Consider the following 16426-nt stretch of genomic DNA (forward strand, 5'->3'; position numbering starts at 1 on the left):
AGAGGGAGTGGAGGAGTGTTAAGATGGAGGAGGTGAAGAAACAAGGACGCATGACGCAGAGTTAAATTCACAGTTTATGGGATCTTTGCCGCTGTGTGTATCGATGTGTATGCGTCAATATTTTACAGTCGGTGGGTCTGACCTGTTGAGGGGCTGGAAGGCGCCTGCTCGCTGCTTGAAGGCCTCTGAAGATGCTGTTCTGATAATAAAAAATGTAACAGTTAAACACATGCTGATGGTTCAGCGAATGAGGACTCTGTAGATTTGTCCTTCATCTCGTCTAAGTGAAACAGAGTGCATCATACATTTCCTCCATAGGGAAAATGATTTTTAACGATAATATTGTTAAAGGATTAGTTCACCCAAAAATGAAAATTCTGTCATTAATTACTCACCCTCATGTCATTCCAAACCTGTAAGACCTTTGTTCATCTTCAGAACACAAATTCAAATATTTTGGATGAAATCCGAGAATTTTCTGACCCTGCATAGACAGCAATGCAACTGACACATTTAAGGCCCAGAAAGGTAGTAAGGACATCGTTAAAATAGTCCATGTGACATCAGGGGTTCAATCTTAATTTTCTGGGTGAACTATCCTTTTAATCAATGTTTATTTGTGATGAAAAACTACATTACCCGGTGTTCTGTGCAAAAACACCCACCAATCAGAGTCACCATGAGTAATTTGCACCAAAGGGACTATGCTTGAAGCACTTCAAAATGAAGTACTTGAGTCTGTCCCACTGGCTCGCAATAAGCTTAAAAACATATTGTTTCTGAAGATATAATCAACAACTTTAAATGGATAGTTTTAGATTTCACCATCATTTTTAATTTGATTGTCATTTGCAATGCTTCATGGGATTGTAGTTCTTTCCCTCACTAAAACCATTAAGTACAGTCTTGTATCTTTTTTAAACACTTTAAAAGTTTGTAATGTTGTGATCCACCTCATAGCTGGTTGGTTTGACCCAAGGCTTGTAATGCTTTAACAAAGACTGATTTTAAATTCCCTAACGAAAAAAAAAAAAAAAAAACTTCCAGAACAAGCATTGCTGAAAAAGTGGGTGGACATTAACCCCTTAACTGTCACTCACAGTTTTGAACACAGACATTATAGTGCACTATCCAAACTTAAATTTTTATAATTCATGAATGAAAATATTTTGTAACATGATTTTGATGTACCATTTCCATGGTAATACAATGTCTGATTTTAAAATGGGTTTCAAAGGATGAATTTTGAGATTTTAAGTTTTCAACTGATATATAATTTCTTATGATTTCTAATACGTAATAGAGAAAAAGGCAACTAAGAAGACTTTCTGTGACAAAGGTCAGAATTCCTGTTATGATGTAGATTTTTTCAGGTCCACTCTTGTCATAAATTAATCTATTACTTTTTCTACATAATTTTTTAACAGAAAAAGTGGTAAAATACCTATTTAGGAGTCTTAGACCTTTCCAACGATATATAGTTTGTCATGATTAGATTAGGATTTAATTGTAAAATAGTGAAGTAAATGTAGGCGTCCCACAGAGGGGACGGTGACAGTTAAGAGTTTTGCATGCTATTCACATCCATTCTACATCATAAATGCCACACGTCTTTTCTGCCCTACAAAGGCAAAAGACCGTAACTCGGTAGAGTGTGAAACTGAGAAAAATGTCTTTAAAGTTTTTTATTTGTCCAGCCAAATGAACTACAGGTAGGATACTGGAAATTTGGCAATTAGATGTTTTAGTAATGAAAATTATCTACATTAAAATATTGTGAGCTCAAACTTGATTTTTATCCCTATTTTGAAATTACTGTACTCTGCCTTTGCATTGTCTGCAAAAATTGAGAAGTCACATCAAGGCAAAAGGCAGTAGCTTCCACATTATCAATATTTGGTTGCTGATCACCATTTACAAAATCTTTACATTAACACCTGTTTAAAATGTAGTGATCATGGGCTATCTTATATAGGCTATTGCATATAGTAATGTGACTGTATTAATTATTATTTTTTTGACCGTAACAAGCCGACTAAAATTTAAACATGTGAGTGGATACCGTTTTGCAACCAATTTATTTGCTATGCTCAGTAACATAAAAGAATGCTAGACAGCATAATTGCTTTTATATTGACTTGAATGAAATAGCCTAACCTAAAAGAACGACTTGTGGATTGATGTGAACGCCAGAGAGCAGGAATAATGCTCAGAGTACTTGTGGATTAAACATCTCCGACGACGTTCATCGCCATGGATTGATTTTATCGGGTTACAAGAAAAGGTAGGATACGGATTTAATTGCGAACTGCAAGTACGGATTTTATGACTGATCATGCTACGCAGGCTACACATGCTACGCTGCCACGGCATTCGAGTCCACATGCGTGCAACTAGAAGTGACAGCCAGCCTGGTGAATAATCTGCATTATAAAAAGGAAAAAAAATAATAAATCTTCAAAGGTTATTCACAATTACGTATTGCTGCCAATGTATCTAATCAGTGCTTTGTTATATGGAGCTGTTTGGTAGATCGCGATCTATCTAATTCGTTTGTCTACACACCGTAATTTAAATGCAGCAGACTTTAATGGACAGTAAAAAAAAAAAACCTTCATTTTGACACGCAGAACGCCATAGCCCAATTTGAGCGTTCCAAACAAAGTGAAAGAGCAGTAACTGGTGTTATACGGTGTTCTGCCTTGGTATGGTTGAGACGACCCATTATTTTCTCGGAAAATCAACTAAATTGACTCATACTTATGTAAATTATAAAGGATGTCTTGAATGTCCCAAAAATATCTATAACTCATTTTCGACCAAAGTCAAAGTTACGGTTTTGCCTTTGCACGGCATTTTTAACACCAGACAGAGGATGTTTTAGTGACACTGCCCTCAAAAATGCATATTTCCGATGATAATGCACACAAATGTGGTTGGTCACTAACAATTCATAAGCTAAAATCTGACTAGATGAAATGCTGTAGTCAAAAGTCTGGCTACTAGGGATGAATGAATATGAGAGGGATATTTATACTCACTGTCCTCTAGAGGAGTGAATCAATAAGGTGATCAGGGTGGAGGTGGCAGGACACACACAGTTGAGGGCCAACATGGCATACTTAAACTCTTCCTCACAAACCACATGGTCTGCAAAATAAACACATGGGAGAAATATTAATTCTCAGATTTCTTACCATGGAATGTGTTTTCTTTTCTTTCTTTTACATTTCCTCGAACAACATTACACTTCCATCAGATGCACATCACACATTATACATCTGAATACACTCATACATAAGCACAAATATATCTAAACTCACATTCACATGTATGTACATATCTAAATGTGCCCATATATACATGCACCCATTACATATGTTGTGTACATATTAAGGAGAAAAGGAATGTGTTTTCATTATGGAGAAATGTTCAATACAAGCTAAGCTCTATTGACATTTTATTGATTATCAGAGAAAATCATTTAATTCTTCCCTAAGTTTGTACAAGCATGCACAACGGTTGATGGGGCAGAACGGTTAAAAGCATAAATATGCATCTTTTTGTGTGAAAATGTGTGTTATTTGAGCTGAGATCACAGTTTGACATGGATAATAACTTCACACCCTTTTCTGGTAAGTTACTAGGTTGATTTAGTAAGTTGAAAAATTAGATATAGCTTTGCACAGACGAGGTCGGTAAGCAATTTTATTACACTAATCTAAAGTTAAAATGAATAATGTATGAATTGGGTATACTTTCAAATCTCCAGTCTCCATTTTATTGTGTATTCTAGTGCACAATAAGTATTAATTTCTTTCTAAATGGAATAACATAAAACAATAAAGTAAAATAAAATAAAACAAATAAATAAATATATTAATTCAATGAAATAAAACAATTAAAAAAAACTAAAATTAATTAATAAAAAATATAACCCCGACTTTATAACGGTAATCTATAAACATTTGGCTTTTCCAAGCCTGGAAATCAAATCAAAATGTCCTGATATTTGACCACAGGAACCCAGGAACCCTGCTAACATAGAGAGGCAATCCCAGAATATTAATTGAAACTCTCACCCCTCCAGATTAGTATTGCTAACCAATTTGCACATCTCAGTTCCCTGAATTTGATTTTAAAGACACATATCGCAGGGGTCAGAGCCTCTCAACGCCATTAACAGAGTGTGAAATAAGGCAACGCCCGAGATCTCATGCTCCTTTAACTCCCCTGCTCAAAACAGCTGCCCTCTTAAACGGCCTCCACACAGCTGAGTGAACACACATCAGCATCAGACCTCACTGCCATTTAAATGCCAGCCAATGTACCAGAAAAACACACAAAGACAGACAGTTTAGAACAAGTGAAAAAGCTGAGGGCATAAAAGGACATTTATTAAAACTTAAGTGTACATATAGTGAAATAACGCGTTCATCCGGAGGAAAATAGCAGGTACGGCACTAATGACTCACGGATGGAGCACAATTTTCATGTGGCTTGTTAGCGGTGTGCGAAAACACATTTACTAATTTTGCTAATTAGGAAAATGAGTCAATAAAATCGCATTAGCATTGAGGAAAATGTTGACTCCAGACATGCATTTCGGCTATGTTTATACCATTTACTTCAATTTAATTCAGTGCAGACTTGGACCAAAGTCAAAACATAATGGACAGAAAACCACTCTCAAAACAAAAAAAGACATAAAAGACGGTCTTTTTTTTTTTTTTTTTTAACAACTGTTTATTGAATTTTCTTCTGGGAACAGTAGTATAAAACAAAAAGAAGCTGTGCAAATTTAGAACCCACCCCCTGGTAAACTTCAAATAAATAAATAAATAAAATAAGTAATAATAATAATAATAATACAAATAAATATATTAATATTAATAGATAAATAAATAACAATAAAATAATTTTTACAAAGATTTTAGAATAGATGACACAACATTAAAAGCTGAATGCCATACATTTACAGTTTTCACATTAGATCCATGTATACGAGAAGTTGAGAGTTCCATCGAGAAAAGACAGTCTTTTTTTTTTTTCCCAGGTAAAGTGTTCAACCCGACTGCTCCTCTGAGGATTGTCACTTTTGCTCTCTGGGCTTTACCAGTCCTTTTCCTTTGGTCTATTTTTGGTTGTTTTGGAGATTCTTTATTTATTTATTTTGTTCATCAGAGGACATAGACTTCACCTCTAGGCTAGGTAGCTTATTAAAAAACCCGTGTTCCTCTCACGGCAGGCTTCTGATCGGAAATAAATGATAGGAGTGCCGACTGTTTCCTCATCCTGTTGCTTTCTGCTTCTTTGTTTTGTCTAATTGGAGGGAAGTGGCAGAGTCATCATTGCTTTATTAGGGTGGATGTGTTAACCATGCATGCTCAGAATTTATTATGTTGCTCTAGTACAATGTTATTTTTCTCACAGGGTGAATTTAAGAAAATAACAACCAGTTTTAGCATTGCACCAATAATGTGAAACGTGTTGCATTTTTTATATGAATAGTATTTTATACAACAGGCCAGAATCAACTGACACAACCATAGCTGGATTTTACTGACATCTATTCAAACACGCTACTCGCCCAAGGAGAGAAGAATGCTCCGATTGTTTGAATAACCCGAGTCAATTCAGAGAAATGCGTAGGCAAAGGCACGAAGAAGGATTGAAGGTAAAATTGTGAAATGAGGAAAATCACAAGGAGAGTAGGACTGATTGTTCTCTGTGGAGCAATTTAGAAAACTTTCTGCTTTGAAGCTAAAATATTGTGTTATTTGACTAAACTAGGCTCGTTTTTTGCACTTTTTGTCTAGTATATAGTATTGTTTTGATAAGCATTGTTTTGTCTATTAAATGTTTAATTATTGTTTTATGTTTTTATTATGTTACTGTTACTGAACATAATTTTTTTTTCTTGTTTAATATTCTGGTTATTTAAATAGTATTGTTTTGATAAACATTAATTGATGTATTTATTGTTTGCTGGAGGAAACCTCAGGAAACCTTTGCAGGTGTTTTGAGTTGATTAGCTGATTGGCATGTCACCATATTCTAATTGGTTGAGATAGTGAATTGGTGGGTTTTTGTTAAATGTGAGCCAAAATCATCACAATTAAAAGAACGTCTCGGTTACGTATGTAATCTCGCCAGAGAGACCAATCCACTTCGAGTGTAACTAAACGAGCCAATGGACATTGGCATGCGATCATTGCATCCAGCTGCCGCTGATCACAGCGTGAGTATAAGAGGCAGCGGGTGCACCGCATTAATTCATGCTTTCGCTGAGGAGCCGAGCCGGTGACCCGGCCGCTCAGCGGTGGTACAGCGACTGTGGCGACGGGACGTAACTTCTTCAGGGAACGAGGGTTACATACGTAACCGAGACGCTCCCTTTCAGTCGGTCACTCCGAGTCACGTCGGATGACCGACTCCACTATCCTCCGGCGCATGATGTGTTTGATCGCCTCAGTCTGCTTCTGGGCTGCTGAGAACTGCTGGGCAAAGCTCTCGACAGCGTCGCCGAAAAGGCCGGTCTGCGACACGGGAGCATTCAGGAACTGTACCTTCTCCTGCTCCTTCATGTCAGCAAGACACAGCCAGAGATGGCGCTCCTGGACCACTAACGTGGACATCGCACGACCCAGAGACTGTGCAGTCACCTTCGTCGCTCGAAGCGCGAGGTCCGTCGCAGCACGCAGCTCATGAAAAACCGCCAGGTCATGACCACCCTCGTGCAGGTCTTTCAGGGCTTTGGCCTGGTGGACCTGCAGTAACGCCATGGCGTGAAGGGCAGAAGCCGCTTCCTCACAGGCTCTATAAGCACTGCCAGTTAGACCTGAAAAATACTTACAGACCCACGAGGGGAGACACAGTTCACCCCGCAGAGTGGTAGCGGCTGTTGGACATAGTTGCATGGCCACAGACCGCTCCACAGAGGAGATGCCCGCATACCCCAAAGCGGCTCCACCATCGAGGGTGGTGAGGGGGGAGGAGCCACAGGATTTGTTTCGGGCAGTGAAAGGTTCCTTCCACGATCTTGTGAGCTCCTCATGCACTTCCGGGAAGAATGGCACCGGAGGGGGGCGCTGAGAACCAGCGCGACCCCCGCCGACAAACCACTCGTCCAGCCTCGAAGGATCGGGACGCGGTGGAGGATTCCACACGAGCCCGACATTCTCGGCGGCCCGGGAAAGCATAGCCGTCATCTCTGGGTCTGGCTCGGACAACGCTACCACACCCGAAGGGGGCAACGCAGCCGGGTCGTCATCCACGGAGAGAGAGGACTCGCCCTCCGATGCACCGATCGACATCTGGTCGTCAGAGGGGGCACCGAAGGAAACGCGTGGTGCACTCTGTCCAGCAGAGGGCCCAGCGCGCTCCTTCGGCAGCTCCACCGGCTGCGGAGTGCTTGAGGGGTGAGTAACTCCTCTTGGGGAAGCCCTCACTGTCACCCTCAGATCACCTCTGATGCCACCGGATACAGCGCCGCCCCGGGAACGAACGCTGGATCGCGGCAGAGGCAGAGGGACTCCGCCATGTTTGATTTAGCAGAGTCTATTATGCAACTCCGAGATGGTCATGTCCCCACAAGAAGAACATGAGCCATCCATGAAAGCCTCCTCAGCGTGCTGAATGCCCAGACACGTGAGGCAGCGATCGTGACCGTCCTGAGGCGCCAGGAAACGACCACACCCAGAAACGCACGGGTGATAAGACATCTTTAAAAAGACGCGATCACCCGTGTTACTCTTTTAGAGAAAATGTGCTCTTTATTAAGTGCTGAAGCACGCAGGGGAGCTGGCCACCACACACTCCTAGTGTGACTGCCTTCACGGGAATCGACCTCTTCTCCCGTGAGACCGCGACCACCGCTGCTGCGCTGTAACGCCCGCACTCGCTCGCTCTTCTCACTTGCAGGAAAGGAGAGCAGCAGTAATTCACCGCCGCTCAGCTCCGAAGCGAAAGGATGAATTAATGTGGTGCACCCGCTGCCTCTTATACTCACGCTGTGATCAGCAGCAGCTGGATGCAATGATCGCATGCCAATGTCCATTGGCTCGTTTAGTTACACTCGAAGTGGATTGGTCTCTCTGGCGAGATCCCAATTCGTCGGTCATCCGACGTGACTCGGAGTGACCGACTGAAAGGGAACCAAAGACTTAAACTACTTCAGTCTGTGTGCATTGAATTTATTTAATACACGAGTTTCACAATTTGAGTTGAATTACTGAAATAAATGAACTTTTCCACGACATTCTAATTTATTGAGATGCACCTGTATGCCATGTGCAATACCCACTTATTTTTCTGCTCTTATAACTTTTAATGTAATCCATATTTATAATCCTGCACAAACAACACATCTTTGCACAAGCACTATCCCCATTTTACTAATGTAAATATCAACTTGAACATATAGTTGTTTAAAATGTGTTAACTATATTTGTCTGCATCTATTCTGTTTTTTTTTGTTTTGTGTATATATGTAAATTACTGTCATTTCCAATGCCACAACCAACACACCTGGCCAATAAACTGATTCTGATTGTTGGTGTTATTCAATCATTAATAAGGCTTGTTCTTTTTCTGTCTTGTCTTTAGGTTATTAATTAAACAATATCAGTTGTCTCACTGTCATTGTAACTTGATAAATAAATAAATAAATAAGGCTTGTTCTTTGAATTATTCTCCACGTCAGACTGAAGTAGTGGAGGCAGCACTTGAAGACGCACATTCACTCATAAAGATCAAACGATGAATTAAAGACCTCTGTTCCTCCTCATGCAGACCCTTTCTGCTCAACCACTTCATCTCCTCCTCCACCAACTCCCTCATTTCCAGTGGCCTCGGAAAGTGCACGTTGACCTCAACTGAAGCGGGGCCGCGGCACAGCAGGCTAGAGCACTGTGATAATTGTGTTTCTAGATTCCTTTTTTCTCTAAAGCTGCTGTTTTCATCCCCGTTCGAGGAGTGCAGCAGTGAGAGATTGCGCTCAATCTGTGAACCCCAGCAAGACGTTAACAACAGTGCCACTTCTCTGCCATTAGCATTAATTAAAGCAGCATGCTGGTTATGTTTATGAATGACCTGGCTGTTGATATAGCCACACTAACACAGTGCAGAACTGGAAGAAGCAAAGCGGCCGGTTACTATTTCCAAACATGCCCACGCAGAGGAAAAGAAAATCAATTAATACAGCAAAAGTCGAACAAAACAAAGCATTTCGAGATGTGAACGAAATGCTCTTCTCCTCAGACGAACCACTCTGTGAGCTTCTGTTACGTTGATGCGAACATTAAGGTGCGATTAAGCTATTTGTAGAGCTGAAGTCAAGTCTCCAGTCGTACTCATTTATGCCACCCACTCAGCCACTTAGTGCATATATTCCAGGCAGTGTCACAACATGCCCGCCATGCATAGAAAAATTGCATATTGATGCGTTCCGCCGAACTGTCAAGAAGCAAGCGCTTTGTTAACCACCAAGACGCCATACAGCCCACAGGGGATAACCACCTCTGACTGATATGAAACATAAGTATATATATCGCAAGTGTCATTTCAACCATAACTCTCAATAAAAGAAGCACATTCTTATTCATAATCCTGCTGACATGTTGCACATAGAAGCAGATAAACAACAAACATCTGTCAAACACATCAGAGGCATCATGCTTTTGGGAAAGTATGTCCAGTGTTTTCAATAGACTGCTTAGATGGCTTCATATTTAAATTTTTGGGTAAAGCATAAATTCCTTGATGATCTATATGGATTACTCCAAATTTTGATTTGCCAATATCCAAATTTATATATTTTGTCTTGCAAAAACTCTATATTTGTTAAAGAATCAACATATTTTGTAGATTTAATCACTTGATTAAAGATTTAAGCACTCCTTCATAAATACACTTGAGAAAAAGAAGCATGCTTAATTGTTAAAAAATCTATTAAAAAATCTATTAACTTACAGAAAGACACTTATGTTTCTTGTCATTTTTTTAAACAAAATGCACATTGAAATACTGTAAAATGTAACTTTAACTTTTAAAGTACATTTTAAATTATGTTTTAACAATCTTTTGCCATGCTTTTAAAAAGTACACTTATTTTGATGTGTTGACTAACATACTAAAAGCATTTACTTGACTATAAGTTTAACTTCAGTGTGTTAAATGATATTACATTTAAAGTTAATATAAATGTACTAAACTGCAACTTCATCATTAGGGTGTATTCACATGGGCATTGGCGTTAACACTTCTCATTTACTTTGAATGGGTGATGCCAACAGACTGAATTGTGGGTCTGTTGCATCTCATCATTTGGATTGCTTGCAGCAAAAGTTGAAAAACTTTCAACTTTTCAAGCACCAATCAGATCGCTTTTATGCAAATACCCTAGCACAGATGCTAGCCAATCGCCTTCATGCAACACCAGAAAAATTAATTTGACTGGCTGTTGTCACTATAATGGTTGAGCGTTGATGCCAACAACCTGTGTGAATGCACCATTACAAATGTGTAATTACAAATATTTTTAAGTACATGAAGTACAAGTTTCAATAAAACAAATCAGTAAAAAAAAGTGTATTTTAGTCTACTATAAATGCTTGTCAGTAAATTCAACATGAATCATATTTCAAAGACAATAGAAGTAATTATAAAATTGCAGATGTACTTAAAGGTATACAAAATGAAAATTCTATCATTATCATGCCTGTATTGAGTCTGTTTTGCTGTATGGCATAGCGGCCTGGTTTGGTAACCTGACACTCACCCTTAGATCTCAGGTGAACCGCTTGGTGCATACTGCAATGAAGGTGGACGGTATGGGGGTTTATCTACCTCTACAATCTACTTTTAGCAAAATTGTTCTCAGGCAGGCAAGGAAAATAATTTTGGACCCTTGTCATGTGCTGTACGCAGAATTTGAACTACTTCCATCTGGTCGGCGTTACCGCACTCCAAGGTTCAGATACAAACGCTATAAAAATTATTTTGTTCCTTTGGTGACAGGACTGTTAAACTCTAATGCGAAAGACTTAAGGACATGATTGCTTACAAATGCAGGGATCTTGTTACATGGTCTACCTGTATTTCCCAAAACAATTTTCCCTTATGAGGGACAAATAAAGTAAACTAATTAACTACTTGCCGTACATACCGTTACAAACCCGTAAGACCTTCGTTCATCTTTGGAACACAAATGAAGATATTTTTGATGAATTCCGAGAGCTTTATGACCCTCCAATAGACAGCAAGGGAACTACCATGATCAAGGTCCAGAAAAGTAGCAAGGACATAGTTAAAATAATCCATGTGACATCATGTTTATATTGTTTACGCTTTGATCGGAATCAAAACAATGTTTCCGCGTGCTGCTGCTGACACAGAACAGCATACGTTGTTTACGTCCAGTGGATACCCTCCAAAATGGCGCCAGGGTGAGGTGGAGGAGAGGAATTATTGAATAAAGTCATTATTTTTGTTTTCTTTGTGCACAAAAAGTATTCTCGTAACTTTGTAAAAATACGGTTGAACCACTGATATCACATGAATTATTTTACTGATCCTTGCTATGTTTCTGGATCTCGATCGTGGTAGTATCCTTGCTGTCTATGGGAGGGTCAGAGAACTTTCGAATTCATCAAAAATATTTTAATTTGTGTTCCGAAGATGAACGAAGGTCTTAGGGGTTTGGACCAATGTGAGGGTGAGTAATTAATGACAGAATTTTCATTTTTGGGTGAACTATCCCTTTAAGTCCTACTTAAAACACTCAGATAATTGTATTAAATATAAATTTTAATTATAATTAATTTTCATGTAAGTGTCCCAAAACATTACATTCACTTTGCATTTAAGTCTATTCTTAATATTTCTATAAGTATACTAAAGTGCACTACTTTTTTACAAGGGTCAAGTAGCAGTCAAAAGACGCATCCAAAACAATTAATATTATTGAAACATTTGTGAATCAAGATGTCATTACACCAAAAATAAAGATGTATTTTGAATATATATATATAGGTTTTTTGGGTCATGGACTATAGCGTCATGTCATTGACTGACAAGGCAGCAAGGAAACGAGTCATCGCTTTGTTCTCATTCTTCTCTGATGGGTGACCAGCAGCTCTGGGTTCCACTGACAGATTGTGTGATAGTGTGTAATCTGTGGTTGATCTCTGGGTAAAGCTCAGTTGCCTCATCCACTGACTCATCCTGTCCGTTCCTCCTCCGCCTTCTCATTGACCCTAAAACCAGCGCCACCACCACATGCTGGGCAGACCATCTTGCTCTCAGCATCCCAGCTGCAGGTAATGCAGCTCTATGGGCCATATAAATGAGGGTCCTCACGTGAGAGAGCAATGCATCTTCTTCGCATTTTTCATCTGCTGCTCACTGGAGCGGCAGGCGCCAGCTGCGATCTGGATCTCTAATCATTGCCTCACCTCACATCCTACTGGACCATGAAATTATCCATATAATTTCCTGGTAATCTCCCTAAAATAACCCTTACACACACACCACAGCAATCCCACAAACAAATCGCCACACTTTAAGGTCCTGCTCATTAACAGGAGCATTATCGACAAGTCAACTAGCTACTAAGTTACTATAGCACTGCTATTTTTTTTAGGTAGTAACTCCCCAACACTCTTGTAAGGAGGTTAATTGAATGAACACCGACCCTGTTGGTGTTCAAGTGGAGAGGAGCTGTGAAGGGAGAGGCTGGAGTGCAGCAGAAGCAGGTGGAGGGTGAAGCTGATTGAGACAGCTGAAGCGAAGGCGGATGGGTACAGTTGCTTGTGACAATCCCAGCATTGTGCAGGAGAGCCTCACGGAGCTGGAGGTTTGAGTGCGCCTCAGCCCAACAAGTGATGCTTGATTGGCTGGGCTGTTGAACATGAGAGGGGCTCGGACTGCCAAAAACAGCCTATGAGTCTGCCGGCAGCAGGGTTACTATCGTTTTGAATATTTGATCTTGTTCTGTGTTTTGTGTTTCAATTTCAGTTTAGTGTTAGTTCGTTTTAATAGTGCATCAATATTTTGCATTTTGCTTGTATTCTTGATTTTTGTTTTCAGTACTGGTTTTTAAAATCTTTTTAAATCAGCATACAATGACTTTATCAGAAACTACTGCTTTTTTAGAAAACCTAATCTGAATACATCTTATTTATATGGTGTCATGAAAGACTAATCCTGTACTATTTAGACAAGAAAGAGAAAAGAGGAACATATGTCTTAAACTATGCTGAAATAGCTGCCATTTTTAAGTACTGACAATTAACATTTCTCACATTAATCATTAGTAAAGCAGTTTGAGTAGTCAACTAGTAAATTAAAGCATTTTAAGTGGATATAAGAACTGTACAGTAATATGTATACTACTGTTGGGTCAGTAAGTCTCTTGTGCTCACCAAGGCCACATTTATTTGATCACAAATATAGTAAAAACAGTAATATTTTGAAATATTATCACAATTTAAAATAACTGTTTTCTATTTGATTATTTTAAAATGTAATTTATTCCTGTAATGCAAAGCTGAATTTTCAGCATCATTACTACAGTCTTCAGTGTCACATGATCTTTCAGAAATCATTCTAATATGCTGATTTGCTGCTCAAGAAACATTTCTTATTATTATCAATGTTAAAAATGTTATTATTATTTCTTATTATTATCAATGTTCATTTTTTTTTTGTCAGGATTCTTTGAAATTTAAAAAGAACACAATTTATTTGAAATCTTTTCTAACATTATTAATGCCTTTTACTTTTCACAATTTAATTAATTGTTGCTGAATAAAAGTATTAAAAAAAATAAATAAATAACTTACTGACCTCAAACCTTTGAACACTAGTGTCTTGTATACTGTATGTTCACATGAGGATTTTTTTCTTCAAACCCCCACAACCCCTATTTTTATTTTATAAATATTTTTTCACTGATAGGTCCTAGTCCATGTAATAGTTTTCGTTAATAATAACAACACTGGCCTCCACACTATAGCAGACATGGGGAATGGGAGGACCAGGAAAGTAAAAAGCATTATCCGCATTTCCACAACTGAAGAGGGATATAAAGTGGGTTGAGTGTTGAAGGACACAGCTTCAGAGGGAAGGAGATTGGCTGATCGGCTGCCTCTCAACACACTCACACATGTACGAAGCGCATCGAATATCACACTATCTACATCTGCATCCCTGAGAAAAACAATTTGCACGCTGACCTGCGAACTTGATGTGGAACTTATTCTCAGGTTTGAGGATCTGCACGTAGAGAGGGCAGTTTGGGGCAAAGTCTTTCACGGCCCAGGCCCTAAGAATGGTCTGGTGGTCCTGTGACAAAGAAAAACAGAGAGAAAGAGAAGCACATGAACAGAAGTATACCATTAGTCATAGTGTCTGCTCTTACGTACCAGCCATTAGCCTCTTTACAGAGAAATTAACATCTAAAGTGCCTGACAACTAGGTGAATCTCATTAAAACATGTAGAGGACACATTTCACCACAATATCAGAAGAAGAAAAAAATCTGGGAATTATATTAAGCAAAAAGAAAATCAAGTCTATTTTCCAATCCATTAAGATATTTTTTTTTCAATGTAAAATTATTAAGCATATTTTCCACCACATTCCAGACATTTACTTTGGAGTTTTTCTTAACTATTCTCCAAAGATTATTGTTTCAATGATTTTTAAATAATTTGAATGAGAATTCAAATGAGCTATACTGTATTTATAATTTAAACGAGGCAAAACATCAAATATCACATTTACATAATATATCTTCTTTAATACAGTAATTAAATGCTTTTTATCTATTAAGGTAATTATGCAGCTATGGGAGAAGGGAATTAATGCTACAATGCAAAATTAGGCCTCCTTTTCTTAATGCTAAATATATTTAGTGTTTATTTCTTTTCATTTTGGGTTGAAATATGACCCTGATGTTTTCTTTACAGGTTTTGCGAGAGGCATCCGACTACCTTCTCAAACAACACTTACAACTGCCTTCAGGATAAATCATTTCACGTTGAACTGTCAAAATGTGAGATCAGCAGGGAGAATGTCAAAGAGTGAAAGAGAAACGGGCTAATACTGGAGATGTTTGAAATTGCTGCTTCCTATTTTATGGATAGAAATGAGAGGGTTGAAATGCAGAATGGAAAAATGGTGAGAAAATTGAGTTGGAGGGGAACATACAGCAGCAAAGCGGTCCACTTCAAATCGGTTGCTTAGGATAAAACAGGCCTCGGCATCATCCATCCTGCAGCCAATCACGATGAAAAGAGGCCAGAGAAACAGGGTCAGGTACCATAACAGGGGAAAAAGGAAGGGGAAAAAGAGAGAAATACAGTGAACAGATGAGAAAAACCGAGGAAGTAAAATTTGCGATTGAGTTTCCATCTAACATCTGTGGCATGCTATGAATTACCTCAAAACATAAATTCAACTCATCAGAAGAAAGGGGAAGAGTGAGTTCTAGCTAATCAAAAAAGGTTAACCTGTTAGCGCTGCTATGCTAAGTTATCATGCTAAGCTGTTAGCTTGCTACCTGAAAAGATCATTAACATATTTCATGATTTTGACTAATACACAATTTTCCATTAGGCAACGAGTACTATAGAGAACAATTTAGTGGATACATTTATTATTATTATTATTATTTTTACTCAAGTGAGTTAGCAAACATATTAGCTGCACACTGTTTTTAAAACCTCTGGTGAACATTGCAGTGACTGGGTTTTTGATTATGAGTTGATTATGAAACTAATATACTTTAAATACATAATACCGGTACATAGATATTTCATCTTAAATATATTTAATCATACATAGGTGCATTAGTTATCATTAGTTAACTATCACTTCATAAACTGCAGATTGGCGTATATGTACAGTTGGCTTCCATTACAAAAAAAGTAGTATATTTCATTCAAGTTCATTTTAAGTAAAGTTCAAGTGCATTTAAGTATACTTTATGTATTAAGAATGGTAAAAATAATGAGCTCAATACTTCTTGGAACTACTGGGCCACTTTTTAGTTTATGAAAGTATACTTTTAAGTGTAATTTTAAGTTTAGCAATAGTAAACTTTCAGTACACAACTAGCTGACTTTTTTTTCTCTTGCAATATTGTGAACTACACAGAACTTATAGGACTAATAATAGTAATAGTGATTTAATCATTACTTCTGTTGTCATTGTAATATTGTTAAAGTGTACTGCTGAATGTAAGGACAAGCATTTATGGTAAACTAATATTTATCATAATATTTGTAATCTGTAATGATGAAGTTGCAATTTATTGCATTTAAAACATATTAACTTTAAATGTAATATCGAATAACACACCACAGTTTAAGTCTAAGTGTAAGTAATTTTACATGCGCTTCAGTATGTTAGTCAACACATCA

At 38.2% G+C, this 16426-nt stretch overlaps 1 protein-coding gene across 2 annotated transcripts in view; it reads right to left on the reverse strand.

The window, feature by feature from the left end:
• The window catches only part of LOC131537996 (potassium channel subfamily T member 2), a 109304-nt gene that overhangs the window by 28511 nt on the left and 64367 nt on the right, over positions 1 to 16426 (reverse strand). For both annotated transcript variants that reach the window (XM_058771778.1, XM_058771777.1), the window contains exons 13-16: positions 15213 to 15276; positions 14238 to 14346; positions 3042 to 3150; positions 143 to 199 (exon numbers count right to left, since the gene is read on the reverse strand). In XM_058771778.1, coding sequence (XP_058627761.1) covers positions 143 to 199; positions 3042 to 3150; positions 14238 to 14346; positions 15213 to 15276 — 339 coding nt within the window. The remainder of the gene's footprint in view (positions 1 to 142; positions 200 to 3041; positions 3151 to 14237; positions 14347 to 15212; positions 15277 to 16426) is intronic.

This window comes from Onychostoma macrolepis, chromosome 03 (assembly GCF_012432095.1).
Source record: "Onychostoma macrolepis isolate SWU-2019 chromosome 03, ASM1243209v1, whole genome shotgun sequence".
Taxonomy (NCBI): domain Eukaryota; kingdom Metazoa; phylum Chordata; class Actinopteri; order Cypriniformes; family Cyprinidae; genus Onychostoma; species Onychostoma macrolepis.